At 43.7% G+C, this 14,023-nt stretch overlaps 1 protein-coding gene across 1 annotated transcript; it reads right to left on the bottom strand.

Annotated features, from left to right (window-relative positions):
• Positions 1 to 1,642: 1,642 nt before the first annotated feature.
• mboat2b (membrane bound O-acyltransferase domain containing 2b) lies at positions 1,643 to 13,517 on the bottom strand. Its single transcript, XM_018688731.2, has 13 exons — positions 13,000 to 13,517; positions 7,344 to 7,489; positions 7,173 to 7,250; positions 6,232 to 6,327; positions 6,054 to 6,109; positions 5,893 to 5,947; positions 5,621 to 5,804; positions 5,319 to 5,511; positions 4,458 to 4,561; positions 4,307 to 4,371; positions 3,190 to 3,322; positions 2,909 to 3,060; positions 1,643 to 2,420 (listed from the first exon to the last, which is right to left on the bottom strand). Exons 1-13 carry the CDS (start codon positions 13,087 to 13,089, stop codon positions 2,249 to 2,251), a joined length of 1,524 nt encoding a protein of 507 aa, XP_018544247.1. The 5' UTR covers positions 13,090 to 13,517; the 3' UTR covers positions 1,643 to 2,248.
• Positions 13,518 to 14,023: the final 506 nt, after the last annotated feature.

Raw genomic sequence — 14,023 nt, 5'->3', positions numbered from 1 at the left:
TTGCTGCAGAAGAATCTTGTGTATGAAACAACTGTAACTTTAACAGCTGCTGCAGAGAAACTTCAGCTAAAACACTGTTGAACCGTTAACTACCAACTACATCAGCATCTAAACTGTTTAAGCTGATGAACCATTAGCTAACCAGAACCAACTGGGCTAACTTCTCAATGAAGAGTCAACTAACCTGAAGAAAATCTGTTTTCATTGATTAATTTGTAGGTTTTTAATCATGCAAAATGTGGAAAATGCCTGTAGCAACTTCAACAATGTCAAACCCAAAGACTTAGTCCATGATGATATGTGACAGAAAAAAGCTGAAAATCCTCTCATTTGACAGCTTGGAACAACGTTTGGCATTTCTACACTATTTTTACCTGAAAAATGATTGAAACCATTGATTGATTATCAAAAATAATTCCTGATTATAGCTTCAGTTACACTCTTCTACCTGCCAAACTGGGTAAATGAAACCAAAGGTGTGACTGTAGTTTTCTCACTTAGCTGTTAGCTAACCTGAACCAAACTCTTTTGTCTATTAAACTTCACCATTAAATAACTTTAACATTTGGTTAACAGTTTGAATGTAAAAGCAAAACTGTTTTCTAATCCTAAGCAAACAGCATCTACACGATTAACCAACCTGAACCCAACTTATCATCAAGCCTTTAGTCAGATCCAGCTACAACACTGAGGCTAATTTAACCCACATTATTTTAGCAACCAATGTGAACCATTAGCATTACCTGTGCCAAACTTTTTTCAGCTTCTAACTTAAACTAAACTATCTCAGCTTCACTAAACCAAAAGGTAAAAACGTTGAGTTCACTGTTACAGAAGAGGAAGCTAATCTGAGCAGCATTTCAGTGTTTGTTTCCTTCTTCAGTCTGAATCTTACACAAAAACCACATCTCTTTGAATTACATAAATTACATGGCACCACTTTCTGATGAGGCACCATTTACAAAGGGTTTATGAGTGGTAATTAGTGGCTTTATCAGTGGATAATAAATCATTTAATGATGCTTCACAGATCATTTAGAACACTGTTTGACTTGGTTGTTTTGTTTGTCTTGTTATCTCCAGTGGATTTGAAAACTGATCTTCTGGAAAAGACCTTTAGGACATCTGGACCAAAGTCTATTATATTATTACCATTTACAGCTGCAGCCTTATTATGGTAAAACCATTTATTAACTTATACCAAGAGTCTGACTGGCTGTTGATCTGTGTGCAAAACTTAGAATATCACAAAGATTTTCCACAACCTGGAAACCCAAACTCAGTTTATAACTGATATATAAATCATCAGTGAATCATTTACTTATAAAGCCTCTATAACTGGTGCCTTAACAGACAGTGGTACCTTACATAAATAACTACTTGACAAAAACTGACATCTACAAATGTAAACATGACGCCCTCCACCACTCACACATCAAGAGAGAGTAAATAACATTTTTCTTTTTCTTGTAAAAAAACAAAACAAAACAACTAAGGCGACTGAGTGGAATAATCATTGGCACTTTCTCCAAAACTCATGTCTATGAATACTGTGATGTTGTGGTTTAATAGATCATAACACGATGACAGTCAGTCTGTGAAATCAGAGGAATGTGGAGGAGAAAAGATCATTTTCTTCTGCTTCTTTGTTCATTCATTTACTTGTTTAATGCACTAACTCACTGGCCTGCTCATTCATCCATTCACCTAACTTCTTCTCACACAACTCATTCACTTGTTCATTCTGTCATACTGTCGTTCAGTCATTTTTTCATTCCTGCAGATGGACAGTAAGCAGATTTCTGACCAGAAAGAAAATGGAGTCAGTTTAACACTACACAGGTGGCCGTGACAGTTCAGTATATATATGTACTTTATATATATGTGTGTATATATATATATATATATATATATATATATATATATATCCTCCATCACCGCAGATTGGTCTGAACCTACCACCTGACCCAAAAAATGTTCACCTCTGTTGGTTTTCGAAGTCCAAATGTTATCCTGGCAGTTGTTTATGGGAAAATACTTCATCGAGTACAACACTGGCCTTCAAAATTCGGGGCCCGTTTTTGCTTCCATCACCCCAAAAATCCAAATAATACAGGTTTTAACTTGACCGTCATGTTTCTGTACCCCGGACAGAAGGCAGGTCCGTTTGATGTGGTTCACTTCCTCTTCTTTCTATACAAGTGAATGGAAATATAATGTTGTAGGTGATTGTTCTTTGTTATCTGTCTCATGTGGTTTTTTCCTTCTGGCTGCAGTTGCTGTCTGTAGCCTCCAGGTGGTGCTGGACCGGCCGCTGGGGGAAGTTTTTCTGCTGGTCTTTGAGGCGGAGATGTCTCGGTTTGACCGGCAACGCCACGGCCAGCAGAACGCAACCGATATGGAGACAGAAGTACCACGACCTGTGCGGGAGGGAGGACAGGTACAAAGTTAACCCCAAGACCACAAAGTTAAACCTGACTGAGACAAAGTTAAACCTGAGTTAAATCTGACTGAGACAAAATTAAACCTGAGTTAAACCTGACTGAGACAAAGTTAACCTGAGTTTAACCGCACTGATACAATGTGAAACCTGAGTCACCTCGACAGATACAAAGCTCTTTCTGACTCGTACAAAGTTTAATTTGGCTAACTTAAAGTTAACCTTAATGACACCTGAATTAAACCTGAATTCAGCATGTTTAAATCTTACTGATCCTGACAGGAGGCTGAATCTTATCAGAACAAATCAAACCAGAGTAAAAACTGTGACAAAGTTAACCCAAGGTAAACCTGACTGGTACACAGATAAACCTGGGTTCAGTGGGTTTAAAGGTTTATTTAACTGATACTAAATTAAACCTGAATTAAACCTGACTGGTACAAAGTTGAACCTGTCTGACACACTGACCTGTAAAACTTTAGAGATGGACCAACAGACAACAGGACAAAAGGCACCACTGTGTAGCAGATGGCGATCTGAGTGGCGGCCCATGTGATGACATCATAGACCAGTTTGTGGGATGGTGATTGAAGGAAGTGTGGCCGAACGTTGTGTCTGACCTGAGAGGACAAAACGTTTATTCAGATAGCTGCACACAGTAAAAGTACAGTATCGTTTAGTGTGAGTGTCAGGGTTAGGATAGAGTGCTGTTAGCATAGACGCAGCTATAATTAGCAGGCGCTGCTCACCGCTCGAGCAGCCAGCGTGATGACGATGCCGGTGAGGAAGGTGAGGTAGTAGCCTGGATAAGCTCCATGCCACATGGCTGACAGGATGAAGGTAGCTGCTGTCGGGTGGTAGGGACATCGCTCGTAACACACCCTGTCAACCAGAGGTCAGAGGTCAGACACACAGGACAATAAACAGCAGTTTACATTTTACATGTAGACAGTGTTATGTCTCTCGCCATTGGAAGTACATCATCAAAATACCATCATGGGAAGAGATACTACAAACATCTCCTACATCCAGGGGCTCGTGGTTTTGTAATCCTTCCATGACTGCAGGATATTTGGAGTTACTAATAGCAGGTATTTATTGATTATTTCATGTTAGAGTACTTAGAATTGTTTAATTAAGAAGTATATTAAGTTTGGATTGCACAGCAGACAGTGGTTTTAACCTGTTGTCTCATATGCAGACTGTACTGTTTTAAAGTGGATAAGACAGACTTTTTAACTTTTACTGTTGATATTTGCAGTTTAAGAGTAGAAAATGAGTGAATCCAAAGGCAGATTGAGTTAGGATGTAAGAGCCCTGGAAGTACTGCTGGTCAAGCAGCAGGTGGCAGCATTCATCAGTGAATCTCTCTCAGTGTCAAAGTTAATCATTCATTTCAGTTACTGGCTGATGACAATTTTTATTGTTCACAAAGTAATCCAGATTACAAGATATAATACAAAGAGTTTAAGACAGAATAAAAGATTGAAATAAGAATCTTCTGATTCTTATTTCATGGTTTGGGTCAGTGGTTGTTGCGTCTCACTCTACATGTTTTCATGCATTAAACAGAACACTAGCTTAAACTAGCTCTCAGTCTCTGTGTGATAGACTTACAGGTTTTGTGTCTGTGGATTCTCAGTCATCCAGGTCACAGTTATCCAAGAAGGGTTGAATCAAGGGCAGCTGGACTTGGTTGCAGCCTCTTGGTTTAGAGGTGAAACGTCTTCAGATATCTACAACCAAGTCCAGGTGCCCTTGATTCTCCCCTTTAAGTCTTTATATTTTGTTTGTTGGGGTATTTCTGTTCCACTGTGGATTAATAACATTAGAAACACAACAGAAACAGAGTAAATGTGTTCAGACCTTTTGAGCCAGTGTGCTGTCTGAATGTTCCAGTTGTCCAGGAAAACTTTGAAGCTGGTGGCAAACTGGAACAAGACAGTGACAACCTTTAAACCTTGACACAAAATAAATGGATTCCAGGACAGTTTTTTAAGTAAGTGATGGTTCTGACCTCGATGTTCAGGATCCTCAGGTTGGAGATGAGGTCCCAGCGAGGAGAACCATCACTGTCGTAGCCGTTGAAGCCGAAGCCGGCGGCATTGTTGATGGCATCAGCTGAGGTTAGAGGAGATAAAGACAGGTGTTAGACAGGTGAGACGGGCTGAGGTTAGAGAATATAGACAGGTGTTAGACAGGTGAGACAGGCTGAGGTTAGAGGAGAAAAGACAGGTGTTAGACAGGTGAGGCGGGCTGAGGTTAGAGGAGATAAAGACAGGTGTTAGACAGGTGAGGCGGGCTGAGGTTAGAGGAGATAAAGACAGGTGTTAGACAGGTGAGGCGGGCTGAGGTTAGAGGAGATAAAGACAGGTGTTAGACAGGTGAGGCGGGCTGAGGTTAGAGGAGATAAAGACAGGTGTTAGACAGGTGAGGCGGGCTGAGGTTAGAGGAGATAAAGACAGGTGTTAGACAGGTGAGGCGGGCTGAGGTTAGAGGAGATAAAGACAGGTGTTAGACAGGTGAGGCGGGCTGAGGTTAGAGGAGATAAAGACAGGTGTTAGACAGGTGAGACGGGCTGAGGTTAGAGGAGATAAAGACAGGTGTTAGACAGGTGAGACGGGCTGAGGTTAGAGGAGATAAAGACAGGTGATAGACAGGTGAGGCGGGCTGAGGTCAGAGAATATAGACAGGTGTTAGACACATAAGACAGGCTGGGGTTAGAGTGTTCAGTCTGTTGCCACTGTGACCATGCCCAACAGTGATGTCACAGTGCACTGGAGTTCACCTGTGCATCACTGCAGCTAGGTAAAAAGTTGAACTACTGGAAGTCCACAAAGACAGAGAAGAAACATGGACCCAGGTTTCAGACACTCACCCAGTGTCCAGACAAAGTAGTACTTGGGTCTGGTGGTCAGCATGGACAGGTACAGGTAGACCACCTGAGCGTAGAACGGCGTGTTGGCGATGAAGTCATCGTCGATGTTTCGTTCCACAGGGAAAACTTTACACACCGACAGAAAGACCAGGAGGCAGAAGAAGGAGGTGGCCACTTTACGGACGACCTCCGTCTGAGGGAAAAACACAAACACATTTATTAGTTCCTCCATGAAACTTTAACTAATTTAAAGAGCTCTGAGAACAGAACGTCACTTTAACAACTGCAGTCACGTGACCTACGTTTGGCGAGGGCTCGCTCTGCCTCAGCTTGCCGTTGGACTTCCTGTCAGCCTCCTGGTCTCTATGGCGACGAGGATCTCCCTCAATGAAGGCGATGTAGTCGTTGTAGGAGCAGGTGGGTCCAGCCAGGATCCCCATGAAGTTACAGTTGTAGCTGAAGTACTCCAGCAGACTGGGCATCCTCCTACAGACACACTGGTTTATTAACGTGCAGACTGATGATGTTGTACCATGTTGTATCAATCTGCTGTTCACCACACACTGAAACAAACCTTATTGCCAAAATCTTCTGTCCTGGGGTCAGATGTTCTTCTTTTCGTGCCATTCCTGTCCAAGAAGAGATGAAAACTGAATAAAAACTGCTGGTTTGAGCAGGAAACATCCACCTTCTGTTAGGTCAAGACATTTTGAGATCATGGAGTAACATGCTCACCATCATGGATTTCAAACGCCAGGCTGGTGATTTTCTGTGTTATCACCATCATGGGGCTGGAGAAAGAACAACAGGGAGGATTTAAGGCAGAATTAGATTTGACTCTGTACTTTAAAGCCAGGAATGTACAGCAGATGGATGTGTCTGGATGTGGAGACTGAAGGAGCGTCAGTCTTACCCGGTGAAGTCAGCAGAGTACATGCCATAGTCGAAGACGTAGACTCGAGTGATCTGACACAGACTCAGATAGCTGAGAGCCACCAACAGGCAGTACCTGAACACAGCAGAAAAAACAGTGGTAGAGTTGAACATGTAACATTTGTCCTGAGGGTGGCGCTAAAGGAAAGATCACAAGCGGTGATTAGAATCTGAAGGGTTCAGGAGGGAGAACGGGACATTTCATATTAATGTGACCAGAAGATTTTGATTCAGCTAAAGAAATCTTATCTAAGAAGAGTTGAATTGAGGACAGCTGGACTTGGTTGTAGATCTAAGCATTTAAGTCCAGTTGCCCTTGATTCAGCTCTTCTTGGATGTGGATGACCATGACCTGGACAACTGAGAATCTTCAAAGACTTCTGAAGAAATCTTAGAAGGATCAGTGGTAACACGTGACATTATGTATCCCTGTTTACAGTCAGGGTATTATGACTGTAATGTGGCTTTACTCAGATATAAGGACTTTTAATTGTTATTGTAACTGCTTATGCAGCAGCTTCTTTTACAAAAACAGCTGAAAATAACTGAATTTAATCAAAGTCCGAGTCCAAGTCCAACTCTGCTTCTTACTGGACATCAGAGGAAATAAAAAGCTTCTTCTTCATCACTATAAACCTCCGTCAGTCTGCTCTGACTTTAATGGATCTGACTGAGGTTTGTCTTTATCTCTGGACTGATTAATGATGGCTGCCTCCTCCTCCTCTTCTTCTTCCTCTGGGAGTTTTAATGTGTCCACACCCAGAGTGGATCCATGACATCCGTCCAAACACCAACCACAACAACAGACACCGTCAGTCTTTCCATACGCTACAGTCGTCTGTTAAAGCTTAATCAGTGTTTTTTATTTTTATTACAGACACTCATGATGAACCGGTGGTTTGAGGACTCTCTGAAGCTCACTTGTGCATGTGCTCAACTCCAGTCAGGATCATGATGCCGTAGGTGAGTCCACTCTGAACCAGGAAGTGAAGAGCGTACCTGGAAAACACAGGAGTCCCCGCGATGATTAAAACAACAAACAAAATGTAACTTCAAAGGAAAATCAGAACAGACCAACAGCGTCCGACTCACCAGCCGAAGCAGAACAGAGCGAAGTAGAGTCCCAGCAGCGTCGCCACCACGTGTCTGATGAAGGGACTGGTTTTACTGGGATGGAGGAAGAGACGAAACCAAAAGGCTGACAGCAAAGCACAGAGCTGACACACCACAAAGTTTACCTGCAGACGGACAGAGAGGGAAAAACGACACGTCTGCAGGTTAATTCATGCAGGTTGGATCATGTGACGTGACACTCTGGACTCAGCATTAATGGTTCAGGTGAGTTTCAGTTTTCCTCAGTGGAAACCTGCAGCTCTCTGCAGCTGAACAGTGACGTCTCTGCTGATAAAATTAGACCTTCAGAAGATATTTATAGTCTGTGAGCTACGACCTGCCGTCCAACTGACAGATTACTTCACACCAAAGCATCTGTAGAAAAATCTGTCTTCTTCTCCAAAGTCCAGAGGTGACAGAGAGGCAGAGTTGGGCCTGTGTTTAGTTCTCATCATCGTGAAGTTTATTTTAACGTGTTCAACAGCTGCTGAATTTGACTGGGACAGTAAATGTCTGCATTTATACACAGGTTTTCATCAGTGTTTTCTGTTCTCACACAGCTACTATCAGAGTTTCATCAGTGTTCACCAAATTCAATTTAAGACCTTTTAATACCACAAAGAATGGAACTCAATACCTGTCCACTTTTTCATCGTCATCTGAGTCGAATAACACAAGGCCATGAATTTATTGACTTTTATATCATATCATATCATATCATCTCCAGCTGTATATAACAGCAGTTCCTGGTACCTGAACCTATGTGTGACAAACAGCTACAAAGAGACATGAAACAGCTACAAAGAGATGCTCTAAAATGCTGCTTACACATTAATGCATTCATAATAATAATACAACAATATAATATATAATCAGAGAATATTTTTCTGCACTATGAATACTTTTACTTTTGACACTAGCACATTTTTCTAAGACTGCTTTTACTTGAGTCACGTCTTTAGGTTGTAGTGGAGTATTTGTATCATATTTTTACAGTACATCGCAGTACAGTACTCTGACTGAGGTAAAGGCTCTGAGAGGTTTGAAGCAGCAGTGATGAATAACAGTAATTATTATTCCTGTTATCTGTGTGTTCACTGAGCTGTTTTCATTTCCTGCAGTCGGAGGCTGAACAGAGGTCACGGAGCTAAAAGAGTAAATTAATGGTGAACCTCTGACACGATGAAGTCTCACTTTGCTGCTTCAATGAACAACTAGAAAAAGATGGATGACGTGAGGAGGCGCTTTATTAAAGTCACGTCCTTGTAGCCAAACATCTTCTTCTTATCAGACTCAGTTATTCATGTTTTCTCTGGAGGAGCCAGCTTCTTCTTCTCTGTCTGATGATTTACAGCTGATTCATGATATTCAGTGTTCAGTGGTTTTAAATTTCACCATCACCTACCACAAATCTATTGCAATATTCTTCCTTCAGTTCAAATTTTATCTGCTTCTAGCTTCTTCAATATGATGACTTACTACTTTTATCTGTTTTTAAAATGAGTCCCTTTGAGTTTTTAGACTAAATATTAACACAACACTTTGAACTAATGATGGACATTATTACATTTCAACCTCTGAAACATTTTTTCTTAAGTAAAAGTGAAGAACACGTCACACACTGATGTTTTCACTTCTTCAATTCTAAAAGCAGCTAAAATGTAGCATGCTACCAATGTTAGCTAAATGTGCCACTGGAAAGTTAGCTAATTGGTTTTTATCCACCTCAAAATTTTCAGTGTAATCAAGGTAAATGTGAAGCTTTACAGTGGGTTTCAGCTGATTGTCTATATATGCACAAGTAAAGACCACAGCTTTACTCTCCTGGTTCACTCTCTCAGCGTTGTTTCCAGAGAAACAGCTGTAAAAAAGCTACTGTCCGCAGACTCAGTCAGAAAGCAGCTGGTGAACACTGAGCCAGAGATTTCTCTCAGGAGATGGTGGAGACCAAACTCAGAGCTAAAACAGAGGGAATACTGGGTTTAGTTTCATCAGGTGGAGACAAACATCAAGTCCACATAGATCAGCATGTTGATGTGTAACTGTTGGACGTGGAAATAAACTGTTGATAACTCTATCAGCTCTAACTCCTGCAGCTGTAGAGACTGGACTCCATTTAAAACCAGTTTATGTTATCAGACTGTTCACTTTAATCTTGTATCTCTGTTTACACTCTCGTACAGCGACTGAGAGTCAGAGAGGTCATATTAACCCTTTAATCCTCCAGCTGTGGAGGAACATCTGGCCCTGACGTGCAGCAGCTTTACAGTCCATCAATCCCATGATTCAATCTGCTGTAAACACTGAGTGCTCTGAGAGGAGCTTTTATCAGACGGTCTCAGGATGTTAGGCTGTGGTTTCTGATGGATCAGATTCATCCTGGTCTCCATTTACACCACAGCTTCAGCTAAACAACGCTCTGCTTGGATCAGACTCAGTCTCAGTGTCTGTTCTGTACTCAGAACCAGAACCAGGTCTTAACTGTCTCTGTATGTCAGACTTGGCAAGTTCAGCTCTGGAGTCCAAACTCTCAAGGACAGTCTGAATCTGAGACGTCAGCTCAGCCTCATATGGTCCGACCAACAGACTAACACCCAAAGACTTCATCTCACTGATAAAAACCAGCACAGGGTCTGAACAGCAGACTGACGCCTTAAAGCTGCTTCACTGTCTTCAGGAACTGTTCTACCCTGAGTTCATCCTGACAGGCAGAGCGCCTTAAATCAGACAGTCTGAGGTGTCAGAGCTGGTTCAGTTTAGACAGAGTGTAGTACTCTCAGACAGAGTGTAGTACTTTCAGACAGAGTGTAGTACTTCAGATGGTGTAGTACTCTCAGACAGAGTGTAGTACTCTCAGACTGTGTAGTACTCTCAGACAGAGTGTAGTACTCTCAGACAGAGTGTAGTACTCTCAGAGGTGTAGTACTCTCAGATAGAGTGTAGTACTCTCAGACTGTGTAGTACTCTCAGACAGAGTGTAGTACTCTCAGACAGAGTGTAGTACTCTCAGATGGTGTAGTACTCTCAGATGGTGTAGTACTCTCAGATAGAGTGTAGTACTCTCAGATGGTGTAGTACTCTCAGACTGCGTAGTGCTCTCAGACAGAGTGTAGTACTCTCAGACAGAGTGTAGTACTCTCAGATGGTGTAGTACTTCAGGCTGACACAGGGACACCACAGACGGAGTATCTCAGTGTAGTGTAACATCTGATCGGCCTGTAAAGTGAAACAGGCGACGCTTGTCGATGTGTTGTTCATTAATAATGAACGGTGTGTAAACTGAGTGATTACGGTCGGACGCTCGGCTCCGCTGAGGAGAAAAATGACTGCTGATGTTTCTGCTCCCTGAAGCACTGACAGTACCGTCGTTAAATAACAGACAGAGCTAATTAGAGAGCGAGCCGGGACTAATGAGCTCAGGAGAAAACATAAATAAAACCAAACTGTCACTTCCTGGAGGTCAGCAGATCTGAGGTCAGACTCAGACTGTTATTAACATGATGATAGGATTCCTACAGAGACAGAGCTTTGTATTAAAGAGGAAGATCCTTTTAGTTTAACCACAAACATCTCTATATATCTCTACCAGACTCCACTGACAAAAACAGTGATTTAACCAGGAGCTGCTGGAATACCACTGCCTCCATCTTTTAGTGTGACTGTGTTACTGTGTGGTACTTTTACTTAGTTAAAGTATCTGATTACTTCTTCCACCGCTGAAAGTCACAAACACACTGACAGGTGGAGGCAGTGGTATTCCAGCAGCTCCCAGTAAAATCCCTGTTTTTGTCAATGGAGTCTGGTGAGACATTGATAAGTTGACTGAGAGATAATGGGACCAGTCTGAGCTCAGTGTTTCCCAGTAAAACCAGTAAACACAGCAGGTATCAGACCGATGTGGGTCACCTGATCCAGGAGGATCCTCACTCCTCACCTGGATCATCAGGATCCGGTTCAGTGACCAGAGGCCTGGCTCTTAGCCAATCAGAGCGCAGGAGCATCTACCTGTTACACTGTTGATAATATATCACCTGTTAACAGTGAGAGGGAGGGAGGTGACGTTTAAAATCCGTTTATATTTATTCTGATATTTGACAGACATGTTGACATGTTCTTTGATCAGATAGTCTCTGATCTGATTTTAATAATCAGGTATTGATTTGATCGTTCTGACTCCGGTTCCTGTGCAGCCTTCGTCCAACACTTCACATCAAACTGACTGAATCACATCTGGGCTGGAAAATCAGCTTGAACTGTTCAGACACAGGAGGTCTGATAAAGATGGCTCCTCTCAGACACAGGTCTAATAATTAACCTCTGATCAGCTGATCTGACCTCAGCTCTGACGGACTGATGGAGGTCTTCACCTCCTCTCAGCAGATCAATGGATGCGGATCTAATCAAACTGAGCAGCTGATCAGGTCTACATGGATCCACCTCAGACTGACCCACCTCAGACTGTAGATCTACATGGATCCACCTCAGACTGATCCGGCTCAGACTGTAGTCTACATGGATCCACCTCAGACTGTAGATCTACATGGATCCCAGACTGACCTCAGACTGTAGTCTACATGGATCCACCTCAGACTGTAGGTCTACATGGATCCACCTCACACTGTAGGTCTACATGGATCCACCTCAGACTGTAGCTCTACATGGATCCGGCTCAGACTGATCCACCTCAGACTGTAGCTCTACATGGATCCGGCTCAGACTGATCCACCTCAGACTGTAGATCTACATGGATCCGGCTCAGACTGATCTCAGACTGTAGTCTACATGGATCCACTCAGACTGTAGGTCTACATGGATCCACTTCAGACTGTAGAGCTACATGGATCCAGCTCAGACTGACCCACCTCACACTGTAGGTCTACATGGATCCACCTCAGACTGACCCACCTCACACTGTAGGTCTACATGGATCCACCTCAGACTGATCCACCTCAGACTGTAGATCTACATGGATCCGGCTCAGACTGTAGATCTACATGGATCCAGCTCAGACTGACCCACCTCACACTGTAGGTCTACATGGATCCCTCAGACTGACCACCTCACACTGTAGGTCTACATGGATCCACCTCAGACTGATCCACCTCAGACTGATCCACCTCAGACTGTAGGTCTACATGGATCCGGCTCAGACTGTAGATCTACATGGATCCGGCTCAGACTGTAGATCTACATGGATCCAGCTCAGACTGACCCACCTCACACTGTAGGTCTACATGGATCCGGCTCACACTGTAGGTCTACATGGATCCACCTCAGACTGTAGATCTACATGGATCCACCTCAGACTGTAGATCTACATGGATCCGGCTCAGACTCAGACATCCCGCTGCACCGACCCTCTCAGATAAAGACAGACCGTGTTCGCCGTTAAACAGCGTTTACATCACGGACGATCTGAGGCCTCCATCCGTGTCAGACGAGCCGCGTCTGTGTCCTCCGCCCTGTTTCTCCGTCACACGGCCGCTCTCTCTCTCGCCCTCTCCGGCTGCGTGCGTGTCGCTTTTACCGCCGTGATGGTGAGAGCCGGCGGCCGGTCTCCGCCCCGGAGCTGCGCCGGGCTCGGAGGCTCCGGCCCCCGGGGTGATGTGCGGGGAGACGTCCCGGTGGGTCTTACCTGGTCCAGCGGCAGGTTGGTGATCTCGCTGACCGGCTGCAGCAGGCTGGAGCCGGTGCAGGCCGTGGATCGGCTGCCGTCAGCGGCCATGGCTCCGTGTCCGCGGCCGGGTCTGCTGCGTCTGTGTCCGGCTGTAGCGGCTGAGAAGCGGCGGCGGAGGCTCCGTGATTCCCCGGTTTGTTCGTCTGTCTGCGTCCTGATGATGCTCCTTCCTCCTCTCTCTTCCTGTTCCTCCTCCTCCTCCTCACCCTGTCTGCCTGTCTCCTCCCTCCTGCATCTCTCTCCTCCTCCCCCTCACATCCATCTTTTTTGGTCCTTCCTCCTCCTTTTATTCCCCCTCTTCTTCCTCCTCTTTTGTCCTCCCCCTCCCTCCTTCACCCCCTCTTTCCTGTTATCACTCTTCTCTCTTGATCTGTCACTTTTACTCCCTCTTTTCTTTTGTCTCTTCCTCCTCTCCAGCCTCTCTGTCTCCTCACTCCCTTTGTTTTCCTCCTCCCTCCCTCTTTCTTTGTCTCCTTCTCTTCTCTTCCTCTTTTTATTTGTGTTTTCTGCAGCAGCAGGTCGACAGGCAGGTCTGGATCAGACCTGAATCCGGATCAGACCTGAGTCTTTGTGGAATCAGACTCTGCTCCTCTGTGTAAATTGAATTAAGAGTTAATGTGTGAGTTGGATATTTCCTGAAGAGAACGAGGCTTTCTGCTTGTTTCAGCTCATGAATGATGAGTTCATTAGGTCACATAATAAAAACTCACTGCAAGAAAAAACTAAGCTTTGTGTTTTTCCTTCATCATTTGTTTTAGTGGAGTCAGAACCAGGTCCAACCCAGACCTCCTCACAGATCCATCTGAACCTCAAATCCTCATTTAAACTTGAAGCTCTTATGTTATTCATCTGTTTTCTTCCTCATCCAGCGTCAGTGTGGATGAATTAAATGAAGTCAATGTGAACTTTCAGTCATTTTATTTAAAGTTGGGTAAATTCTTACATTAAGTGTTTATTAATTATTATAAATAAACAATCATTC

This window comes from Lates calcarifer, linkage group LG7_1, assembly GCF_001640805.2.
Source record: "Lates calcarifer isolate ASB-BC8 linkage group LG7_1, TLL_Latcal_v3, whole genome shotgun sequence".
In the NCBI taxonomy this organism is placed as follows: domain Eukaryota; kingdom Metazoa; phylum Chordata; class Actinopteri; family Centropomidae; genus Lates; species Lates calcarifer.
Note: the sequence above shows the minus strand (reverse complement) of the source record. Positions and strands in the feature narration are given on the sequence as shown.

Bases quoted from the DNA above. Each gene is read 5' to 3' on its own strand.
- mboat2b (XM_018688731.2), bottom strand. From the start codon at position 13,089: ATGGCCGCTGACGGCAGCCGATCCACGGCCTGCACCGGCTCCAGCCTG. The intron at 6,328-7,172 runs GTGAGCTTCAGA...TGCTGTGTTCAG, and splicing joins GGAGTTGAGCACATGCACAA to GTACTGCCTGTTGGTGGCTC. The intron at 3,323-4,306 runs GTCTGAACACAT...TCTGGTTGACAG, and splicing joins ACAGCACACTGGCTCAAAAG to GGTGTGTTACGAGCGATGTC.